Consider the following 25,865-nt stretch of genomic DNA (forward strand, 5'->3'; position numbering starts at 1 on the left):
TCCTCCACTTCCTGACGGGCTAGGTGTGGCAGCTCTTGCCTATAATCTCAACACTTTGGGAAACTGAGGCAGGAGGACTGCTTCAACCCAGGAGTTCAAGACCAGCCTGAGCAAGACGGTGAAACCTCATTTCTACAAGAAATATAAAAATTAGCTGGGCATGATGGAGTGCACCTGTAGTCCCAGTTACTCAGGAAGCTGAGAAGGGAGGATCACTTGAGCCCAGAGGTCAAGGCTGCAGTGAGCCATGATCACACTACTACACTCCAGAGTGACAGAATGAGACCCTGTCTCAAAAAAATAAATAAAATAAAAATGGTTATACCCATAGACTTGGTCTAGGATACATTTGCTTCCTTTAAGAAGAATCCTCTGGGAATGCTACATGACTAAGAGGAAGGATTCAGTAATTTCTGACAATAAGTATTCCTTTTTTTTAAAGAAATTCAAAAAAAGAAAACAGTTTAAAGAATACCCACTCATCTGGCAGCATTCTCACTACAACTCTTTCAGGTTACCTGTTTATTGAGTACCTACATTAGGACAAGAACTGTGCTAAATGATAGGGATTTTTTAAAATGTGTAAGTTCCTGGACCAAAACCATCAGTCTGCTAGGAGAGACAGACATATAAGCAAATATGCAGGGAAAAATCTTATTACTGCTATAATAGAAATACAAAGTCCAACAAAAGCAGAATGCAGAAAATACCATAAAGAAATAAGAATTTAAGGTATATCTTGCATGATGAATGAGTAGGTAGGTACTCAGCTGCCAGATAATAGGGGGTAAGGAGGCACAAAAGTGAAGGACTTCATTCTATGTAATAACTGAGCACACTGGACTGGATTTTAGACAAACTAGATTTCAGATGTAGCCCTTTTCAAGGATATGTAACCATGAGAAAGTTACTTGAACTTCCTTGGCTTTAATTTTTTCAAATTCATAATGAAAGAAATAGACTCCATGATCTCTGTGTTTCTGTCTAATCATCCTTTTTTTTTTTTAGTTTTTATTTTTTGAGACAGATTCTCACTCTGTTGCCCAGGGTGGAGTGCAGTGGTGTGATCTGAGCTCAATGCAACCTCGGCCTCCCAGGCTCAAGTGATTCTCGTGCCTCAGCCTCCCAAGCAGCTGGGATTACAGGCAGGCACCACCATGCCCAGCTAATTTTCGTATCTTTTAGCAGAAATAGAGTTTGGTCATGTTGGCAGGGATGGTCTCGAAATCCCGGCCTCAAGTGATCCGCTGCCTCACCCTCCCAAAGTGCTGGGATTACAGGCATGGGCCACAATACCCAGCCCTATCTCATCATTCATTAAAACATTAGTCTTCATGTAGGGAAACCTGGAAATAAAAAAGCAAAGGATCTATACATAAGACCAACTATAACACTGCACATTTATCTACAGAAGGAACAATTTCCTTAAGAAACAAGCTTCCAAATTAGTAAATGTGAATTCAAAATTAGAATCACAAAACAGAAGAAACTAAGTTATTGTTTATACAATAAGCAACACTTATTGAACATTTATATACTAAGCACCATGCTAAAATGTCTTACAGGCTTTGCCTCATTAATCCTCACAGTGGCCTTAAGGGGTAGGGTATTTATTAATCCTCCAATTTTGAAGATGAAGAATCTGACACTAAGGTGATTTAGCTAGTAAGTGGCAGACCAGTACTTAAACCTAGACCATCCAGCCACAAAGTCCACACTCTTAATCACTACTCCAATGATAATCATCAGATAAATATACAAGATGTATGATAGTTTCAATATACAACAGGTGCCAAAAAAAAAAAACCTATTGTATAAAATGACTGAAAAATGAACAGTAAACCAGGCAAGAGGCTGAAGGAGCAGAAGTTGGAAAGTATAACTGACTAAAGGATACAGAGGATCCATTTGAGTATATTTCTTGCTTTACAAAGACTTACTGAACTAATTTCCTGTTGCGAATCTCGTAGGTGCTGCTGAAGAGGTTCCAGTTGAGCCTTCCCTGACTCTACACTCTCCTCCAATTCTGCTGTTTCTTGCTGTAGACGGCTCAGTTCTTCTCTAGCTTTTGCCAATTCTTCTTCATAAGTGGAGATCTGTGATTCCTGACTAGTTAATTCAGCTTTCAGAGAAGAGATCTATAATGTGAAAGTGAATGAGAAGAAATGGGGATTAAAAGAAGAGATGTCATTGAAATGTTCCAAAATGCAATACATTTATTTGTTTAGTTTACTTTACTATTTTGGTGGGTTTTTTTCTTTTTTTTTTGACAGCAATAGCAAATAATTTATTTAATTGAGAGAGAGAGAGTCTTGCTATGTTGCCCAGGCTGGATTCAAACTCCTGGGCTCAAGTGATCCTCCTGAGTAGCTGGGACTATAGGAGCATGCCCAGCCATTCGCAGGCCTATTATGGTGTTTTATTGTTGTTGTTGTTTTATTTCTTTGAGACAGTCTCACTCTGTCACCCAGGCTGGAGTGCAGTGGCACGACCACAGCTCACTTCAGGCTCAACTTTCCCAGGCTCAGGTGATCCTTTCACCTTAGTCTCTCGAGTAGGTGGGATTACAGATGTGGGCCACCACGCCTGGATTTCAAAAAAAAATTTTTTTTTTTTTTGAGACGGAGTCTTGCTCTGTTGCCCAGGCTGGAGTGCAGTGGTGTGATCTCGGCTCACTGCAAGCTCCACCTCCTGGGTTCAAGCCATTCTCCTGGCTCAGCCTCCTGAGTAGCTGGGACTACAGGCGCCCGCCACCGCGCCCGGCTAATTTTTTGTAATTTTAGTAGAGACGGGTTTCACCGTGGTCTTGATCTCCTAACCTCGTGATCTGCCCGCCTCGGCCTCCCAAGGTGCTGGGATTACAGGCATGAGCCACTGCGCCCAGCCGCCTTTCATATTTTTTGTAGAGATGGGATTTCTCCATGTTTCCCAGGCTGGTCTCCAACTCCTGGGCTCCAGAAATTTCCCCCACCCCAGACTCCCAAAGTGCTAGGACTACAGGTGTAAGCCACTGTGCCCGGCCAATTATGATGTCTTTTGATGGCTGGTTTTCGTAGAGAAGGCTAACTGGTGGAGGGATAGAGGAGAGTTGAAGGTATAGGCACATATTTCTAACAAAAATCTGGAAAAACAGTTCATTAACTGCCCTATTTCCTCTAAAGAAGGCCTATAATTTTTGTATGAACCTTGCTCCATTGCCCCCACGAACCCAAATGCTGACTAGACTGCCAACTACCACCACCAATAACAAAAAGTAGAGAACGTTTTCATCTTAAGCCAGGAAAAGCAACTAACATATAGATGCAGGCAGCAGGAAATAGCCAGATATTACCAGTTGGGCCTCCTCAGCACATTTCTTTCTGACTTCCTTGAGTTGCTCCTCCAGCTGGGCTTTCTGCTCATCCAGTTCATCAAGGAGTTCCTGTACCTGCTGTTTCTGGGCCTGTAGTTTTTGCAGATTAGTATTCTCCCTTTGAACTTCATCTTGAAGATCCTAAAATCCAAGAAAATTAATATATTTATTTTCTTTGTGGGTAGGGGAGGGTTAAGTTAGTAATTTTAAATCTGCCTTAAGAAAGAATAAAGTCTTATTGAGTATATTGTGTTGATGAGACTAGGGTACTTAACAGCTTTAAATACAATCTTTACTTGAGGACATCTTTCTTAGAATCCAAATTTAGATATTCAATTTGCTAACTCAAATCTGTCCTTGGACGTGTGATGGGCTTTGCTAACATGTTGAAAATAGAACTCCTGGAATTTCCCCACAAATCTGTTTTAAGCTCAATCTTTCCCCTCTCAGATTCTCTGGTCAAAAAAACCCCACATGGCATCTTCTTGGACTCTTTCTTTCACCTCTCATCTCTAATCTGTCAGCAAATCCTGTTGCAACCCTCTTTAAAATATATCCAGAAACTGACCACCTTTTTCAAACTTGGTCCAAGTCATTCTTATCTCTCTCTTGCCTTCTAATTGGTATTCCTACTTTCACTCATGCTACCTTTCAGTGAATTTCAGCACATCAGCTACTGTTAAAAACCTGTATCACATCATGTCACTCCTCTACTCAAAACCCTGAATTGTAGCTGGGTGCACTGGCATATGCACGTGAGGTCAGGAGTTCGAGACCAGCCTGACCAACATGGAGAAACCCCATCTCTACTAAAAATGCAAAAAAAAAAAAATTAGCCCGGCGTCCAGGCGTGGTGGCACATGCCTGTAATCCCAGCTACTTGGGAGGCTTGAGGCAGGAGAATCACTTGAACCCAGGAGGCAGAGGTTGCAGTGAGCCGAGATCATGCATTGCACTCCAGGCTGGGCAACAAGAGCAAAACTCCATCCCCCCCCCAAAAAAAAATTAGCTGGACGTGGTAGCATGTGCCTGTGGTCCCAGCTACTCGGGAGGCTGAGGTGGGAGGATCTCTTGAGCCTAGGAGGTCAAGGCTGCAGTGAGCTGTGATCATGCCACAGCATGCTCAGACTGGGCAACAGAGTGAGACACTGTCTCAAAAAAAAAAAAAAAAAGGAAAAATTAATTCCAGTTAAATTATGGATCTGAATATAAAAGCCTAACTTTAAAATGTGTAGAAGAAATGCAGATCTCAGTGTAGGAAAAGATTTCTTAAAACAAAACAAAAAAGGATGAACCATTTTGAAAATGTTGTATTATTTATTCATCCATGTACATAGCGGACCTCATGCTTAATAACAAGAACTACAGAAATTTTTAAAAAGCCAGGCGCAGTGGCTCAGAGATTAGTAACTCCAAAGTATGTGTCAGCAGGAGGTGGGCAAAGATCTCAAAGACGGTGAGGTAAAACTGAACACAAATTTCTAAAAACAGTATCTATTCAAAGGTCCCAATAGTCATTCACCAGAATAAGAATCTAAGAACAGAAGAGAAACTTAAAAGTAAAAGGTCTCTGAATTACTGCATAGGTTACACAAGATAGCACCATCATGATAATAGCCAACACTTTAAATGTTACTTACAATGTGCTAGGTTCTGTTCTAGGCTCTTCAAATATACTAACTTATTTATAGTCTATATGACAGATCTATCAATTAGGTACTAATATCATTCATATTTTACAGATGAGAAAACTGAAGCACTGATATGTAGGTAACTTGTCCAAAGTTAAAAATAGTAAGCTATGGATTCAAACTGGGTTGACTCTACAGCCTGAGCTCTTAACCATCATGTGATATACTATCTGCAGACTAAATGTCTCACATGTGTGTCACTATTTTTCAAATACATGCAGATGTTTCTGTGATTAAACACTGAACAATGCTTTCAATAATTGCTTTTTATCTTATATTTTTTAACCAACTGGTTAGTCTAAAAATATGTTGCTTTCTTTAAAAAATTCCTTTAAAGCCCAGGCAGAGCAGGCAGACAAGAAGGGGAACTCAAAGGCAGCAGCTGAACGGATGATACTTGAGGAATTCGGATGATGTTTGATGAGTGTCATCAACTCTGCAAAGAAAGGCAGAAAGTGACCCTTGTGTCATGAATTGCTAACTCTTGCACAAAGGACTGATAAATGGAACTGTACAGAAAATTTAAGATGCAGGGACACTTGATTTCTGGAAGAAAACACAATTTCTGTATTTTAATTCAGTCCTTATTTTAAGAGACCTGAAATTGTAATATTGAAGGAGGCCGGGCACAGTGGCTCAAGCCTGTAATCCCAGCACTTTGGGAGGCCGAGACGGGCGGATCACGAGGTCAGGAGATCGAGACCATCCTGGCTAACACGGTGAAACCCCGTCTCTACTAAAAAAAAATACAAAACACTAGCTGGGTGAGGTGGCGGGCGCCTGTAGTCTCAGCTACTCGGGAGGCTGAGGCAGGAGAATGGCATAAACCTGGGAGGCGGAGCTTGCAGTGAGCCGAGATCCGGCCACTGCACTCCAGCCTGGGCAACAGAGCAAGACTCCATCTCAAAAAAAAAAAAAAAAGATATTGAAGGAGAAGAAATTTTAAATGAGGAAATAAGTACATTTTAAATCTTAGTTAAATCTGCTTATGCCCCTTCTAAATTGAATTTTTCTTTACTGTATTATATAGATTTTTGATTTGCCTAGGTTTCTTAAGAATCAGATGTTCTCTCATTAACCCGTCAGGAAACAACAGATTCTGGAGAGGATGTGGACAAATAGGAATGCGTTTACACTATTAGTGGGAGTGTAAATTAGTTCAACCATTGTGAAAGACAGTGTGGCGATTCCTCAAGGATCTAGAACTAGAAATACCATTTGACCCAGCTATCCCATTACTGGGTATATACCCAAAGGATTATAAATCATTCTACTATAAAGACACATGCACATGTATGTTTACTGCAGCACTATTTACAATAGCAAAGACTTGGAACCAACCCAAATGCCCATCAATGATAGACTAGATAAAGGAAATGTGGCACATATATACCATGGAATACTATGCAGCCATAAAAAATAATGAGTTCATGTCCTTTGCAGACGGACATAGATGAAGCTGGACACCATCATTCTCAGCAAACTAACACATGAAAAGAAAACCAAACACCGCATGTTCTCACTCATAAGTGGGAGTTGAACTATGAGAACTAATGGACACAGGGAGGGGAACATCACACACCAGGGCATGTTGGGAGGTGGGGGACAAGGGGAGGCAGAGTATTAGGACAAATACCTAATGAATGCAGGGCTTAAAACCTAGATGACAGGTTGACAGGTGCAGCCAACCACCATGGCACATGTATACCTATGTAACAAACCTATACGTTCCACACATGTACCCCAGAACTTAAAGTATAATAATATTAAAAAAGAATTAGATGTTCTCTTTCTGATTCCTTTGACAAAAATGTTTATAGATTATTTACTATAATTTATTTTTAAAATTCCTTTGAAAATGCCAACACAATAGATGATCACGAGAGACTTTCCAATGCTAACATTCCGTGAGTCTGTGTGATCATAGTTTCAAACTGGTGAACTCCTTTAGTACTTACTTTATCATTAATTTACCAGCATGCCTAATTTTTTTACGTCTAAATTTTTAACCTTGCCTACACTGTTAAGTAATCCATACCATATAGAGATATGGCTTTAGATATGCACATGGCATTGGCTCTGAATAAACCCATGCCAAAAGAGAAAAATGACTTCAATTTCTCTATCACCCAGTCTAGTAACTTCAGATTCATCTTTGATTTTCTCCATTCATACATGTCCTATAGATTCTACCTCAAAATCTGTCTTTAAGCTGTTTACTAAATTATTTTAGCTTCCATCGTTCCTTCCTTGATATACAACTGGGTTTTCTCCCTTTGTTTCTTCCTATTCCTGATGTCCAACTTGCTTAAAAAATAACTCACTGCCTGTAATCCCAGCACTTTGGGAGGCTGAGGCAGGCAGATCACGAGGTCAGGAGATCGAGACCATCCTGGCTAACATGGTGAAACCCCGTCTCTACTAAAAACACAAAAAATTAGCCGGGCGTGGTGGTGGGTGCCTGTAGTCCCAGCTACTTGGGAGGCTGAGGCAGGAGAAACCGGGAGGTGGAGCTTGCAGTGAGCCAAGATTGCACCACTGCACTCCAGCCTGGGCGACAGAGCAAGACTCCATCTCAAAAAAAAAAAAAAACCTCACTGCAAAGGAGTTTTCTCTAGTCACTGTTACTTTAAAAACATGTGATATTCCCTCTTATCTACAGGATTAAGTAAAACTCGCTGCAAGACACATTAAAACTTTCAGTTCTGGGTTCTACCTTCTTTTCCTCTCATATTCACCTGTGACCCAGCCTCAGAAGACCCTATTCTTTCTCCAACAGACAACATATTTCAATGACCCTATGCCTTTCCACAAGCCATAACTTCTGTCTTCAACGTCCTTCTACACCATAGGTACCTGGAAACCCACTACTGATTCTTCAGACTCATCTTGGGCTTCCTTCACCTGTGCTCAAACTCTACTGTTTGTTCCTAACCTCTGCTGTCACACTTAATACACTGTAATCATGGCTACCTCTAAATTACAAACTTCTAAAGGACAGTGTCCATGCTTCATCTTTCTTTGATTATCCAAAATCTTGTACAATGCCTGGCACATTCCAGGGGATTAAGCAATGACTGTAACTATCATAGGATTTTAGTATGTGGGAGAAACTAATGGGAAACATATATGAGACTGACAAAGAAAAGACTTACATTCTTTTTACATAATATGAAACACTTCACTACATATTTAAACTATAGCTATTCATTAATACCCCAAACTGACCTATGACAAATGTTTTTAAAAATTTTTTAAAATAGTAGCTACACTTCTAAACTGATTCAGTATTTTTATAATCTATAGACCAAGGCTGATCTGACATTTAAGACTTTCATTATTTGGAAATAATCATTGCTGCTTTAACATGTCACTGTGGCACATACCTTTATTTTTTTAAGACAGGGTCTTGCTCTGTCACCCAGGCTAGAATGCAGTGGTATAATCATAGCTCACTGTAGCTTCAACCTCCTGGGTTCAAGTAATCTTCCCACCTCAGCCTCCCAAGCAGCTGGGGCTGCAGGCATGCACCACCATGCCTGGCTAATTTTTAAATTTTTTTTGTAGAGATGGGGTTTTACCCTGTTGCCCAGGGTGGTCTCAAACTCCTAGGCTCAAATGATCTGTTCACCTCGGCCTCCCAAAATGCTGGGATTACAAGCATGAGCCACTGTGCTTGGTCGAGCTCAGCTATAAAATATCTTAAAAGAATGTTACCTGCAGCTCTAAAGTAATTTTGTTAGTTTGAAAATATAATCTATTGAGCCAGACAAAGTGGCTCATGCCTGTAATCCCAGCACTTTGGGAGGCTGAAGTGGGTAGATGACCTGAGGTCAGGAGTTCGAGACCAGCCTGGCCAACACAGTGAAACCCCATCGCTACTAAAAACACAAAAAATCAGCTGGGCGTGGTGGTGGCCGCCTGTAACTCCCGCTACTAGGGAGACTGAGGCAGGAGAATCACTTGAACCCGGGAGGCAGAAGTTGCAGCAGTGAGCTGAGATGGCGCCATTGCACACCAGCCTGGGAAGCAAGATTAAAACTCCGTCTCAAAAAAAAAAAAAAAAAAAAAGAAAGAAAGAAAATATAATCTATTATAAATTCCTTACTTTGTTCATAAAGTTATTATACAGGTTTATATAACAATACGCTGGTCCCAAAAGCATGTTTTAAATCCTAGAGGGAAAAAAGTTTTTTTCTTTCCCTTTAACTAAATATGTTCAAGAGTGGGATTAGGAAAAATATGTTATCTATCCCCATCAGTAAATACTGTAGTCATATTCCCCACCCTCCCTCATATACCAAAGAAAAATCTTCTTTATCCACTTCATGTCTCTAATAATATCTTTAAAGCCAAATGTAATTTTGACATCTTTTATTGTAAATCCAGGGACAAAAAAATGCAATTTATCTTAAAAGGGTCACATAGGCCGGGCGCGGTGGCTCAAGCCTGTAATCCCAGCACTTTGGGAGGCCGAGGCGGGTGGATCACGAGGTCAGTAGATCGAGACCATCCTGGCTAACATGGTGAAACCCCGTCTCTACTAAAAAATACAAAAAACTAGCCGGGCAATGTGGCGGGCGCCTGTAGTCCCAGCTACTCGGGAGGCTGAGGCAGGAGAATGGCGGGAGCCTGGGAGGCAGAGCTTGCAGTGAGCTGAGATCCGGCCACTGCACTCCAGCCCGGGCCACAGAGCCAGACTCCGTCTCAAAAAAAAAAAAAAAAAAAGGGGGGGTCACATAATATAAGAAAATGTCTAGGACATGATACTAAGCTTTCAAAGCTGAATACAAAGGCATATACAGTATGATCACAAATTAATACAAAGAAATTTATACATATTTGTAGAAAATACAGCAAAATGTTAACAATAGCTCTCTCTAGAAAGGCTCTTTACATCTTTTTCATACTTTTCTTCATTTTACAAATTTACCATGAATCCATGTTACTGTTATAATCAGAAAATGTCATTTGCTGTTTTTTAAGTATCACATTGCTACCAATATAAAATACAAAAATACCAATATAAAAATATTCTGATGTGACTAAATTTTTATGTGAGAACTACCAATAATAGAATCAATGCTGGTTTCCTTTAATATTTTTAGTGAGCAACTTAAACACAACCTCAAAAGACAGGCTTATGTAAGAGGAAGGCAAATAAACAAACCAATATAATATTTACTTCTTCCTGCCCTTTCTCTCCCAAAGAGCAAACACATTCATTCAAATTTCCCAGTCTTACTCCCTTATTTCTTAGCTGCAGTAAAAATCTACATAGTAATACAAAACTACAGGACTTAAAGGAAAGGTTCCTGAGGAAATACCTAACATTAGTGAGAAACTTCAAGCTGGATAGATGTCCATATTAAAATTCATTATAATTAATGTCTTTCTATGTCTATTTCTAAATATGAAAAAAGGTCTATAAAAATTCCAGGCCAGGCACGGTGGCTCACTCCTGTAAACCCAGCACTTTGGGAGGCTGAGGCGAGAAGATCATCTGAGGTCAGAAGTTTGAGACCAGTCTGGCCAACATGGAAAAACCCCGTCTCTACTCTAAATACAAAATTAGCTAGGCGTGGTGGCAGATGCCTGTAATCCCAGCTACTTGGGAGGCTGAGGCAGGAGAATTGCTTGAACTTGGGAGGCAGAGGTTGTGGTGAGTCGAGATCGTGCCATTGCACTCCAGCCTGGGCAACGACAGCGAAACTCTGCCTCAAAAAAAAAAAAAAAAAATTCCAACACTAAACTACATACAAAAAGGTCTTCCTTTCCAGTATACAGAATTAAAATTATTAAACTGCACAAAATCAAAATGAACTCATGCAAATATACATGCTAATGACAAACAAGTTTCACTGGAAAATTATTTGTAAGGCTACCACCATTGCAATGCAATTTCAATATCAATATCAGCATCTAGATATACTTAGCTACTTTATTTTGGTGCAGATTGCTTATCCTGAGACTAAATTAAGGCAACAGATGTACCTCTCTCTCTCTCTCTTCCTGCTCCCTCCTCCCCCGCCATGCCCTTAACTAGAGCAGTGGAAGGTGCTCCTAACAAACAGTGTCTTCTGCTGAACTTGGGTAATTTTCTCTTTCCCAAATGTGGCCCTTAGGAACATCCTTTCCTGGGTGTGTGCACAGGCTCAGCACTATCGAATGCCATTCCCTCCAGTGAATGACAGAAGACATTTGCAGATGCTTTCCTAGTTCTGCTCTATTCCTCTGATCATGGTCTACTTGCCTACTAGTGCCATCAACAGCAAAAGAAAGGAAGATAGCAGCAGTTGGAGCATGGCAAGGATGAAGTGAACAAGACTAGAGCAATATAGTGCCAAGGTTTATTTTAGAAAAATACCAAAGCAAGCCATATCTGAGGTTACTCATCCAGAAATTAAAGGATATTTGAGCTGGCAATCTTGGCTTTACTTAAAAAGGAATTTCAAGGAAAATGTCCTGTTTTCTAGAAATCACTGAAGTTACTGAAAATGGCAAATTATCTGCTATCCCTCTATCTCCCATGAAGTGCTACGGGGTAGTGGAAATAAAATTTAAGCAAGTACCTAAGAATTTTAGACATATGAAAAAATAAAACTTTCATTTTAGCAACTCAAGTCAGATGTACAACTGATGAAGTTACTTTAAAAGTTATTTGAAAAGTTAAACCTTTTAACTATTTTATATGAAACAGACACAAACATATATTAATGGTTCATATCAATATCAGTAATATATTTTATATATTATACAAAATTATATAATTATTTATTTTTTTAAAAGAAAACTTCTATAAACTAACCTACAACTAGAAATAATCAGACATACTATTTTATCTGATGGAAGTTTTAGGACTATTCTTAATATTAAAAATGTATCAACTGTAGAACAAGATGTTTAAGTCAACGAACAGAAAGGAAGCCTAATAAAGTAGGGTGGGTGTTAGAAAACCCCATTAACAGACACCTTTATTTCTCAATCGTATGCTTCCCAGTATGTTCTAAAGAGCATTATGGCCAGAAAAAGAATGCTGAGATCATGTATCTAATTTTATTTCTATCTAAGATAAGTTATCCTTCTTCATCTAAGAAAAAAACTAAGTGAATTAAAATAAAAAAACATGGACAAGTACTCTGACTTACTGAATCTTTATGATGAAATATAAATAATAGGGAGCTTCTTTTACATGAGGGTAGTATGAACAATATGAAGAAGTCTGACTTTTCATGATAACTACTGTGCTCTCAATCTTTTCTACCTATGGGTTCTAGTTGTATTGTCTTGTTTTAAATTGTATGCATAAAATCAAAGTTTATTCACTTCTATCATGAACAGAGCTTCCTCAAATTTACCTCCATCTAACAATATATTGCCAAATATAATGAAAAATATGATCCAAGGCACAATTTCTAAGCTCAAGGAGCTCACAATATATAGGAAGGAAGATATTGGAATCTATACACATCACACCAAGCTAACACTACCAGGTAACATATGGTTCATGCCATATATAAGTGGATACATATTCCTCTGGGAGTTCCAACACAGGAAAGACTGGTGTGGACCAAGAGACAGAGAAGGGAAAGTTTAAAACAAGTGGCGGGATATGAGCTAGGCTTTAAGGCATGGGTGGAATTCATATAAGCAGGTAAGTAGAGAACATTCCGGACTATAACAACAAAAGGTATAAAAGTGGGAATAAGAAGGAGAATATATAAGGCACAGAGTACAGAGTCAGACAGTCAAAAAAAGAGGAGGGTTTGTATTTCATTTTTTCCCTCTGTCTCCAATAACCCCTGAGATATGACATCCTCCCATCATTAACAGTGGCAGTGGGCAACAGTAAAGATTCCCACATCTGAGAGTCATCATACTAAATTGGTTTAGGAGGAAAAGCAAGAGCGAATGGACTGAGCACTTCTGATATGACTTTAAGATTTTATATATTAGGTGATACAGGTGGCAGTAGTGAGAAAGAAAAATCAGTAAGTTCAAACCAGAAGCCAAGTTTCTTCAATAAGATTCATTTTAGACATACTAATTTTCAAATGATAAATATCAAAATGGTTAACTGGAGATGTGGGACTGGCACTCAGGAGAGCTGAGAGCTTGATAAACATTTGGGTGTTATCAGTATACAGATGACAGGGGTTATGGAGAAGGAAAGCAAGGACACACATAAACACATACACAGTCTGTCTGTCCATCTGTCCCTGGCAAAGTCAATGGAAGCAAAGGTTCAGAGAGGTAGGAGGATATCTAGAAGAATACAACCCAAGAAAGCAGTAACTAATACAAGGACTAACAGATTTGGCCTTAACATTATTCTTAGCCCTGGGGAGAAAATGCAGTGTGGTATGGGCAAGCAGCAGACTGTACAGGGTCGCTACAAAGACAGGAAGGTGGGGAAAATGGCCACACAAAGCGAAAAAAGTAGAGAAAAATAAATTGGTAGTTAAGGTGGCAGCAACAGCCATGAAAGGGGTATTTTCAAATTGAAGAATCCTATGTCCAAGAGGCCTATGTGAAGATGGATATCAGAGAAGAAAGAGCTTAAAGATGAAGAGAAGGTAATGAAGAGATGATTGTAGGGTGTGGAATAATACAGCTAGTAAGAACATTTACTGAACACTTACCAGGTGCCTATCACTCTGTGAGGCACTTTACTGCACTATCTCATTTTATTCTTACATCAGCTCTTAAGTGTTTGTTATTTTTATTATCCCATGTTACAGATGAGGAAACCAAAGTGTAGAATGGTTTAATTACTTAAGATCACAAACCTAGGAACTGGCAGAGCTAGGAACTGAATTCAAGTTTGTTTGACATCAAATTGTTGCTATAAAGTTCTATTCAAAACTGAAGAAACCAGGTATATGAGAGTGAATCTCTAAAATATTTGTTGACTAGCCAGAAGAAAAAAATTTTTAATAAGATCATATGTAGGCAATTCTTTAAGGTAGGAAGAATGTGAGTCTACCTTCTCCCCTTATGAAAAACAAAACAAAAAATACACACCCAAACCTTAGACATTTGGGATAAAATGGCTTTTCACAATGTTTCCCCCTTGGAATTGGATCACTTTGGGCCTAATTTGTCCACAGAACTTGGTAAACTGGTAGTATATCTCATAAAAGCTAACAGTGATCATCTCATGAAATAAAATGTGAAGTCATCTTCAAGAAAAAAAATCCTGAACTGAAAGTTTTCAAGGCAGTAATTAACAGAAATACAGACAGGAAACAAAAATTCAGAAATTAATTACACAGCAGACTTTCTACTCTAACTGAATTAGAGAGACTACATAAACACAAAACAAAACAAAATTAAAGCTTTTGGCTTCAAAAGTTTGATTTCTGTGTTTGAGATATGAGCTCATATTATCACTGTGACTTTATTAATATGGAGAAAAGCAAGAACACTCAAAAACCCAAGTGTGGCAGGTACTGATAAGTCAAAATTCCCTTACTTCTCCTTCCTGATATCTTCATTTTGACATTTCTCATTAGCACCGCCATTAGAAAGTAGGGTCAGAAAGAAGCAGTGAAATACACTCTCTTTGATTCTGCCATTTATTAATAGCTCCAGTGAGTTGCCTTTTGCCAGGGAAATTAGAAAGTAAGTTTTGAGAGCTGGAGTTATTTACAGACTTTAATTATCCATATTGTTTCCAGTCTGCACCTCAGTACCAATGGGTAAATCAGTTACCTCAAAAAAGGTAATGAATCTACTTGTTACCACCTACGATAAGTTTTGCTTCAGAAAATTGAAAATGATCACTACTATGAAGAGTTCTAATTACTTGTAGATGTCAATTATCCACATCATTCTTAGTCTAGTGCCTCATTACCATGCATAACATAGATACCTGTAGTGGGATGGAATAAACAATGAATCTACTAACCCCAATCTTTAATTAATCCACTATATTTTACAGTGAATTTGTTTTCAATGATTACTAGTTGGTCTTTACTTCCCATGGCCCAAGATGTCTTACTTATACTTAGAGCACTCTATGCGGAAAAATTCAACCATTTCATCTTCTTGTGCCAATCACACATTCTGGATTTTGCAAAGCTTAAGGTTAGACATACACCTTACCACTGCCACTAAGTAAGAAGGGCAAGCAAATCACGGAGAAATTCTGATGGACAACAAAACTTCTATAATTACAAGAAACCAAATATTCAAGGATAGCCTATTTAAACTGAAGGAAACAATGTAAATTTCAGCAGTCTTCTAAACTGGATATTTAAATTCACATCCTCAAAAAACACAGTAGGGAAAAACCAACAGGTAGACATACTCAACAAAATGCTGTCTATCACAAGAACCTGTGTACTTTACAGCAGTAACTGGCTAAATTTAGAAGCTGTCCAAGATTGTATCAGTAGCTAGATCTATTTCTTTGAATTATGAAAACTTACATAGATTATTTTATCTTCCATTTTAAACTATTTTTAGTAATAACTGCTTAAAATGTGTGGCTCTTTTGCATTTCCTAAGAAGCTCAAAAACTGCACAAAGTAATGTAATTCAGATAACTTACCCTCTTATGCCCACCTAACCTCACTACCAGAAAGATAATTATATTGAAGATGAACTCTTAACTTGCACTGCCTTTAGGAAAATTCAAGTAAATATAATAAATGTAGTCACCTAATCAGAGAATCAACTTCCGACAACAAGTCCCTCTGGTTTCTTCCTCAACTCTTCAGTAAATCATTCTCCCCGCCCTAGCACAATCCACCAGACAGACAATCTCTAATGAATGTCCTGCATCAAAACAAAACAATGGACCTAACAATTTAGAGCTTTTCCCTACTTAAAACTATTAGGAAAAGCAGGAAAATCCAATATACAAGCAACACATTAAGAAATGCTCACCCAAGAGTTCTTACTAGCAACTGCTACCAGTGCTTCTATATCCAATCTCCTCTATGTGTGCCAGTGCAGCATTCAGGAAACAGTACCCCAATAACATGGCCACATGCATTGCTTACTGCTCTAAGTGAGGCACTGCCCAGTTTTCTCTATTTCTAAGGTTAGAAACACTGCTACCTCCTTATTTTTATCATTTCCCAAACAAAAATGGAGGTTTTATCATCCTTTCTCTTTGTAAAATGAAACTATTTAACACAACACCTAATGAAAATGAATTAAAGCTCTTTATGCCAAAGTTTAAGATATGCTGGTTACTAAGCTACTCATAAAACACTACTTTAAATTGTTCTATATCATCTCCCACCCTACCAGTATTATGAGAAACAATTCTTTAACATACTAGGTCTCCTAGCTAACAAAAATTTCACATGCATGAAAAAGCATTTTGGTTTTTGATGATGATGATGAGCAGGAGGAGGAGGAGGAGGAGGAGGAGGAGGAGGAGATGATGGTCTCACTCTAATTTTACTGGTGCAAAAATATTAACATTGTAAGTCATGCAAATTTACACCTTGAATGATATAATATGCAGGTAAGTACCATTTAAAAAATACTTTCAAAACCAGAAATCTATGCTGAAAAATACTGCTTTCTCATTGCAGTATAATCTTTGCAGGCCAGAATTCCAAGCCAGAACAATCATCTTGGAAAAGATAAACATTTATATAATATAAACACATTAAGCATTCCTTTGACCTAATACTACATCCAGCAAATAGTAAATAACCATATACATTTAAAATGAATAGTCCTAAATCAGAAGTGGAACACTAAATTTTATGGTCACTTACTTGAACCTCGCTTGTCCTTTGTTTAATAGTATCTTCTTTCTCCTTAAGGTCCTGTTCCACATTATTCTTTTCCCTAGAAGACCAGCAAACAATGCAAGAATATTTTAGAACATCAGCTACAGCTGGTATGGTTATCCATCCTCCTAATCCTGAATCGTTTTTTAAATACATAGTGAAACATTCAATTTTTAAATGAAGGGCAGATTTTTCTACCCTCTTTTAATTATTCATGGAATAAAAATCAATTAAGCTCCATTTGTAAAAAAAATTGCTTTCTCACTAAAATGTGGTGAAAAGAGGATAGATTAAAAAAAGAAGAGGAGAAAAATAATCAATGAAACACTCAGGTTTCACTGATGTCACTGTTGCTATGGAAATAGTGTCCAATGAAAATTGCTGGTAAAGAAAAGGAGGGGTTGCATCAGCTCTGTAAGGTTAACCCTTAGGTACCACTGTCAAATTAAATGAAAATGGCTAATAGAAACAGTCAACAATATTAAGGAAAAAGACATTTACTGAAGTGTTAATTTCCCCTTAAATCACTGGTGTGCATCAATTTTAGAATGAAACAACAGAGAAAATGGGAAAGATTGTTAATACACAGGCAATTTGCTCTATCAAAAATTACATCTCAAAAAAAGCTATTTTAGGACCATATATCAAATCAAATTGATCAAATATACACACAGTATATATAAAGTAAAAAAATAACCACAGCAGCGTTTATCTCTTCTACTCTTCAAATCAAACATGCTGGGCTCCACTTTTACTTCGAAACACCGTTACCTAAATTCTTACATGCTTTAATCAGGCCTGGGTTGCTATGAATGAATCCCAAGCAACCTTAGATTCAGAACTGCAAAATAAAGCTGCTTCTTTTGATTTAACAATTTAACTGCCCATTTGTAGTTGTACTGAAATCATGCGTGCACACGCACACACAAACACATGCACCTTCCTTCACTTTCTTTTCTGCAAAATGAGAGAAAAAGCCCAAAGAATTCTGCAGCAGTACATTTCTGGGGTTGTGGGGAAAGGTAAAAGGTGGCAACATGGAGAAGGGAAGACAGCATTTAATAAGTCCTTCAGGTTAGTATAGCCAAGTTTCTCCTTCGAGCTTCAAGACTACATTTCAGTTTCCATCTCAGACATAACCCAAAATGTAAGCTCAGGCTCCATTCAGTTCCAGCATAAAGGAAAGTGAGAAAATTATACCAAAGCAGATACTTAAGGGACAACTGCATCCTTCATTTATATTTCTCACCTTCTTGAGGTGAGATTTTAAATGTAGACAAAAATAAACTGTTTTGGATATGTAGGCACAATGTTCTTAAGATGTGTATGGAAGAAACTATACAAATAAAGCTATTTGTACATTGTACTTTTAAACGTTTGAGATGGCCAAGGAGCTCAGTAACCGTTTGTCAGATGGGTCGCCATGTGGGTCGTGATGTCGTGGAGATTTTAAACAGTCCCTTACCATGCGAATCATTGTTGCAGTCCGATCCTTCCATACCTCAACCTATTTATTATGCAAAGGCCATCCCCCACCTCCAACCCTTATATAAATAAGGCAAATTCAAGAAATAGAAAAACAAAGAGGGAAAATTTTCTGAAAATACCCAACAAATTCTGCAAGCTCAATCTTGGAAATTTTCTTTCCTCCTTATGTGAGCAGATGAATGTTTTCAGTCTTGCTGCAGCATGTTAGAGGTAAGTCATATGAAAACCTAGCACCCTCCCCCCATCCCAAATCCTCAGAGGCATTCCACAAAAGGTCAGTATCAACTCAGCTCCCGGTTTCTGAAAGTAGGTAATAACAAAAATAGAAAACATTACAGTGTCAGAGATCAGCAGTGCACACGCTTGTACTGAATTCTTTCTGCTCTGCTGCTAACTGCTGTCACTGACAGTGTCTGCTCAGATCAAGTGTGCATGGAGGAAAACAGGGCTACAAGAAGGCAGTGAGCTGACTCAAAGTAGCCAAGGCAGAAGGATGGGAGAGCAAAGGAAGGAAGCTCACTTGGTGAAAATCCAAAACAGATTACAAAGGACTCAGCTCTGAAAAGCAAACACAGGTATGTGCAGGTAAGATGGAGGAAACTTGAGGAGTACAAACTTCGTAATTTGGGGTCTATTGGGGAGGAAGGGGAAGGGGAGGAAAGGATGGTGTTATTTCTAAACATATTCTGAAGACCATTCCCAACAATAAAAAAAATATGGAGATCTTTAGGCATTAATTCCTCTTAGTACGAAGATCAAGTAAATTTAACTTTTGATTCATGTTTATCTAATAAAATTCTGGTCTTATAATACTCCTTTTATTAGCACAACCAAGTAGTATAACATATATTGCTAAATAGAAAACTTAAAAAGAATTAAATGTTCCATTATATCACTTTCTATTTTAAAAATTATAACTGAAAACCTGTCCTGTAAATCAGACTGAAAATCAAGTAATTTTCTCAACCTAGTTTACAGTTTCAGAGATGCTCAAATGTTATTCTGTTGTCTTGCAAAGACTCTTAACCTTTGTAACTATTCTTCTCATTTCAGGCAAATAAAAATATCTAAACAAATATTTAGGTGCACTTAGGATACTTGACCATATTTCTTACCTTCTCCCTACTTTGAACAACATGTATATTTTTCTACAGTTGATGGACACATAATCAATACAAGCATTATTTTTAACACTAGTAATTTAAAAACAATTCTCTTTAAGGATCTGTGCCACAGTAAAAAGTAGTATTAACATGCAACTTCTCAAGGAGGCCACCAATATAGGTAGATAAGGCAGATACAAGACATTATTTCAAAAAGAAGTGTGTGAGGCTGGGTGTGGTGGCTCACACCTATAATTCCAGCAGTTTGGGAGGCCGAGGTGGGTGGATCACTTGAGGTCAGGAGATTGAGACCAGCCTGGCCAATGTGGTAAAACCCTGTCTCTACTAAAAATACAATAATTAGCTGGGTGTGGTCTCGCACACCTGCAGTCCCTGCTACTGAGGAGGCTGAGGCAGGAGGATCACTTGAACTCAGAAGGCAGAGGCTGCAGTGAGCAGATATCGGGCCACTGCATTCCAGCCTGGGCAACAGAGTTAGACTCTGTCGCCAAAAAAAAAAAAAAAAAAAAAAAAAAAACCAGTGTGTGAGCATTTTGCCCGAACCACCACTCATCTTGGATGTCATGACAGGAAAAGCTATTACCTTCACCTTAGTAATTTCCAGAAAAGGGAAATGAAATGATCCTACTCATCCTCTATTTTAGACTATCTTTCTGGTTCTTTTCATTCTGAAGATGCTTGCACATCCTGAGGAATCCACAAGTACCAAAGCTATAAAGAACAAGCCAGGAATAAAGCTCCCTGGTATTCCAAAGGCTCACAGTTCTGATTCCATGGAGCGGTGAATTTGAACCATTAAGGAAAGCAAATCTCAAGCTAGGCTTTCAGAAGCCTAAGGTTGATAAACACATAAATCTAATAAGAAATGGTCCAGTTATTCACAAGGACAGTTAGGCTGAGGGACCTTGAGTCTATGCAATCCACTTCCATTTTCCTAGACTCTATGTGCAAGGAGTAGAGCGTGAGCCATCTGCCTTAGTTTTTGATGCAATTCCAATATTATCAAAGACAAGATAAAATCATCTTCAAAGTCCTTCCCAGATACACAGTTTTATGTCTTTTCTTCTAAACATCAGTGTCCACTGTTTTGTAACCAGAAAACATTAAAAACTAGAAACTATTCGAAACTAGAAAGTTGTAAAAACTCACAAAGCTATATTTTTCAATCCTGAAACTTAATTATAAAAATTCTCTTGGAGTACATTTAGCCATAAAAATGGTATCACTAAGTAGCTTAACTGCCAATCTCTCTCACAAGCAAACAGAGAAAAAGCTAGCTCTTCTGAGAAATTGTTTTTCTCACTCTGATCAGGTCACTTAACCTTTCAGAGCCCTAGTCTCATTTTTCATATGTGGATGCTAATATCTCTATCATCTTAGGATTTGCAAGGCAAAATATGTAAGATGTCAAGTAATTAATATTGAGCCCAAATATTAACATTACTTAGAATTTTAAACAATAATGAAGTAGTTTTTTAATTTGTCAAAAGGAATTATGAGTTATAAAAAAGGTTAGAAAACATTGATCTAACATAGTTATAGAATAAATAATGTAAACACTAAAATTTCTACCCCCAAAATCTTATCTGAATATCATTCAAAAATAACCTATCTGCTCTCTACTTTTAGAAACTCATTATATGGTTTTGAAACCATAAGATTTGGAGAAAAACAGGCTCCAAAATACTAAAATACAAGCTCTATCACAAGTCACCTTACATCACTGTAGTAACAGCTATTTGTCCTGGCTGACCCTCTCTCCTTCTAGGGTTCAGCAATCCTTTTAGGAGATTGCTCCTCTTTCTGCCTCTTCTAATGTCTTTCTACTCATATAGTTGAAACAGAAGATGCCATCTCTCTGGGCAATGACTGGCCAGAAATTGGCTCCTGGTCGAAGCTTAGCCAGTCAAAGTATCCCACCACACAATCACAGAGATTAATTCAAGAATGAGCCTGTAACCGATGCCAAAGCAGTCAGAATCTTTATCTAGGATACTTTTATTTGGAACTGATAAAAAGCTAGCATTCTAGGTAGCAAGCCCTGGCTCCTGTCACCTCCTGTCATACTTAATTTTATGGGCTAATTTGGCTAGGTCACAGTGCCCAGATATTTGGACAAACACGACCCTAGATGTTACTGTGAAGGTATTTTTTAGGTGTGATGAACATTTAAATCAGTAGACTTGAGTAAAGCAGATTACCCTTAATAATGTAAGTAGACCACATCCAATCACTTGAAGGCATTATAAGAGAAAGATGAGGTCCCCCAAGAAGAAGGAATTCTATCTCAGATTACCTTTAAACTTGAGATGCAACATCAACTCTTTACTGGGTCTCCAGCCTGCCCGCCTGTCCTACAGATGTCAGACTTGCCAGCTCCCACAACCTTAAAAATTTCTTAAAATCTCTGTCTCCCGCTCTCTCTACATATATATACACACACACATATATACACACATATATATACACACACATATACATATATGCACACATCCTATTTGTTCTCTTTCTAACCCTCCTTCCTGCCCACCTATACCTTTACTCTTCCAATTATATGGGGTCATCAAATTCTTCTTTTTGCCTAAACCAGCTCCAGTTAGGTAGGTCATTTCATCTTTTTTAAGCCTCCGTTTTCTTCTCTTCAAAGAGGGATAATAAAACCTTTATCTCACAATTGCATATAGGATTACAAAATTTATGCCAGCATACCCAGTTTACATAGCAGATGCTAAATAAAAAGTTAAACACCAACAAACTCTTTATAAGCTCTAGTTTCTGCAGCTATAAAATGAGTATCTACTTTACAAACCATATATGGGATTGCTATGAAGAGCGATAGAGAAAATACACAATAAAACCTAATATACCACTATGCAACTTATCTACTGACTCAGTAACACATATTGAATCCTATTACATACTTGTCACTATGCTATACTTAAGGGATACATAAAACCAGTAGGCACCTGCCATTAAGAAGCCCTTAATTCAGAGTATGTGAACACACACCTGGTGTGAGGGGTTGGGGATAAGAATATAAAGAGATAATTACAACGCACTGTACTAGGTGCTACAACAGGTAAGCATTGTGGGATAGGAAAGGTTCTATGAGAACACAAAGAATGGGAACTTGACTCTCCCTGAAGAAGGTCAGAAAAGGTCTCCTTGGTATCACTGAAGGTAGGATGATTAATTCCTAAGTGAGCTGTGCAGACAATAATGTCATGTTTGTCAATATAAATTACTCCGGTCTGAGAATACTGCGTGAAGGAGGTGAGAGACTTCAGCTAAGCCTTGAAGGAAAGAGTAAATGTCAGGTAAGAAAATGGTATTTCAGCCAGAGATAAAGCTTATACAAGAAAGCACAGACGATGTTGGCAAAACAGCAGTAAGAAGCAGACTGAGAAGAAAACTCCTCAAATTTGATAAAAGATCTGCATCTACAAATCTAAAAACCTCAATGAACTCCAAGTAGCATAAACACAAAGAGACTCACACTGAGACACATTATAATCAAACTGTTGAAAGAATCTTGAAAATAGCAAGCAAGAAGAAAAGCAACTTGTCAATTTGTGACATATAATCAATCCTTAATAAGATTATCAATGGATTTCTCAGCAGAAACTTGAAGGTCAGAAGGCAAAGAAATGATATATTTAAAGTGCTGGAAGAAAAAAACCTGTCAACTGAGAATTCTATACCTGACAAAACAGTACTTCAAAAGAATGAGGGAGAAATCAAAATACTCCTAGACAGACAAAGGCTGAGGGAGTTCATTACTTCTAGATCTGCCCTACAAGAAATGCTAAAGGGAGTCCTTGAAGTTAAAATGAAAGGATGCTAGATAGTAATTGAAAGTCATAAGAAGATAAAAAGATCTCCAGTAAAGGTAAATACATAGGTAAATATAAAAACCAGTATAACTAATTTTTGTTTACAACTCCGCTTTATACTTTCTATAGAATTTAAGAGACAAATGCATAAAAAAGAACTTATGAATTTGTTAGTAGATACACAATGTATGTAGATACACAATGTATAAAGATACAGTTTGTGACATCAATAACGTAACGGGGGAGTTTTTTTTTTTTTTTTTTTTGAGATGGAGTCTCGCTCTGTCGCCCAGGCTGGAGTGTAGTAGCGCAATCTCGGCTCACTGCAAGTTCCACCTCCCGGGTTCACACCATTCTCCCGCCTCAGCCTCCCAAGTAACTGGGACTACAGGCGTCCGCCACCACGCCCGGCTAATTTTTTGTTTGTATTTTTTTTTTTGAGGCGGAGTCTCGCTCTGTCGCCCGGATTGGAGCGCAGTGGCTGGATCTCAGCTCACTGCAAGCTCCGCCTCCCGGGTTTACACCATTCTCCTGCCTCAGCCTCCCGAGTAGCTGGGACTACAGGCGCCCGCCACCTCGCCCGGCTAGTTTTTGTATTTTTAGTAGAGACGGGGTTTCACCGTGTTAGCCAGGATGGTCTCGATCTCCTGACCTCGTGATACGCCCGTCTCGGCCTCCCAAAGTGCTGGGATTACAGGCTTGAGCCACCGCGCCCGGCTTTGTTAGTATTTTTAGTAGACATGGTGTTTCACCGTGTTAGCCAGGATGGTCTCGATCTCCTGACCTCATGATCCGCCCGCCTTGGCCTCCCAAAGTGCTGGGATTACAGGCATGAGCCACCGTGCCCAGCGGGGGAGTTTTGATACTGTTTATGACATCAACAACATAACAGGGTGAGAATGGGCGAGGTGTGGTGGCTCACTCCTGTAATCCCAGCACTTCAGGAGGCTGAGGTGGATGGATCACCTGAGGTCAGGAGTTCGTGACCAGCCTGGCCAACATAGTGAAACCCCATCTCTACTAAAAATACAAAAATTAGTTAGGTGTGATGGCAGGTGCCTGTAGCCCCAGCTACTTGGGAGGCTGAGGCAGGAGAATCACTTGAACCTGGGAGGCAGAGGTTGCAGTGAGCCAAGATTGCACTGATTGCACTGCTGCACTCCAGCTTGGACAACAGAGCAAGACTCTATCTCAAAAAATAAAAAAATAATAAAAAAAAAAAAAAGTGGGGGTAAGAGCAGAGGAGAGAATGGAGCTGTATACAACCAGAGTTTTATTTGTGTCTTTAAAGACAGAGTCTCTCTGTTTCCCAGGCTGGAGTGCATTGGTGTGATCACAGCTCACTGTAGTCTCGAACTCCTGGCCTCAGGCAGTCCTCCTGCCTCAGCCTCTTGAGTAGCTAGGACTACAGGTATGCACCACCACAGCCAACTACTTTTATTTTCTGTAGAGACAAGGTCTCACTATATTGCCCTGACCTCAAGCTATCCTCCCATCTTGGCTTCCCAAATTCCTGGGATTACAGGCATGAGCCACCACGCCTGGCCAGGAGCACAGTTTTGTATGGGACTGAAGTTAGTTTATATCAATTCCAAATAGATTGTTCAGTTTGGGATGATAAAGTTCCAGAGATTCATAGTGGTGATAACTGCACAATTACTGTGAATGTATTTAATGACAGTAAGTACATTTAAAAATGACAACAAAAGAGTGAAACTCCATCTCAAAAAAAAAAATTACTTTAAAACTTTAACCATTTTAAGTGTACAGTTAATGACACTGAATGGTACACTTTAAGTGGTTAAAAATTTAAAGTAGTAAATTTTATCTTATGTATATTTTAAGAAAAAATTAATGAAAAAGAAAGTAGAGAGATGAGAAAATTCTAGACAGACTTAACTTACCTAGAATGGAAGGTTCATGTGTGATTAAATAAAGTTGAAATAGTAAATCAGAATAAGCTTATAAAGAACTTCTGTACTAGGTAAAAGACAGGCTTTTACTGTTGTTGCTGTTGTTGATTTTTTCTTTATTTTGAGACAAAGTCTCACTCTGAAGCCCAGGTTGGAGTGCAGTGGCGGGATCTCGGCTCACTGCAACCTCTGCCTCCCGGGTTCAAGTGATTCTCCTGCCTCAGTCTTCCGAGTAGCTGGGATTACAGGCATCCGCCACCACGCCTGGCTAATTTTTGTATTTTTCGTAGAGATGGGGTTTCACCTTACTGGACAGGCTGGTCTTGAACTCCTGACCTCAGGTGATCCACCCGCCTCAGCCTCCCAAAGTGCTGGAATTATAGGCGTGAGCCATCGTGCCCAGCCAAGACAGACTTTTAATATACAGGAAATGGTGAGTCCCTTAGAGGTTTCTGAGACATGCTTCTTTGAACACCGAATGGCATTATTTAGCAACGCAGCTCTTCTTTCCTGTCTGGCTTGTGCAGGAAGAGAGGAAGCAGAGGCACTTACTGCTCAGAAAGCTGATGACAATCGCTAGAAAGGCAATAAAACACCCTGACTCTGCTTATCTTAGGAACTGTCAGAAGCCTTGAGCTAGATTACAGTAATAACTATAGAAAGCTGATGAGAAAGTCTTCGTTTTAAATTTAAACCATTTGAAAGTTA

General features: G+C 38.7%; 1 protein-coding gene across 3 annotated transcripts in view; it reads right to left on the minus strand.

Annotated features, from left to right (window-relative positions):
- EPS15 (epidermal growth factor receptor pathway substrate 15) overlaps positions 1–25,865 on the minus strand; it is a 163,768-nt gene that overhangs the window by 39,704 nt on the left and 98,199 nt on the right. For all 3 annotated transcript variants that reach the window (XM_030942712.1, XM_030942714.1, XM_030942713.1), the window contains 3 exons: positions 16,785–16,857; positions 3,332–3,493; positions 1,941–2,138 (listed from right to left, as the gene is read on the minus strand). In XM_030942712.1, coding sequence (XP_030798572.1) covers positions 1,941–2,138; positions 3,332–3,493; positions 16,785–16,857 — 433 coding nt within the window. The remainder of the gene's footprint in view (positions 1–1,940; positions 2,139–3,331; positions 3,494–16,784; positions 16,858–25,865) is intronic.

The sequence above is a fragment of the Rhinopithecus roxellana genome, chromosome 12 (assembly GCF_007565055.1).
Source record: "Rhinopithecus roxellana isolate Shanxi Qingling chromosome 12, ASM756505v1, whole genome shotgun sequence".
Taxonomy (NCBI): domain Eukaryota; kingdom Metazoa; phylum Chordata; class Mammalia; order Primates; family Cercopithecidae; genus Rhinopithecus; species Rhinopithecus roxellana.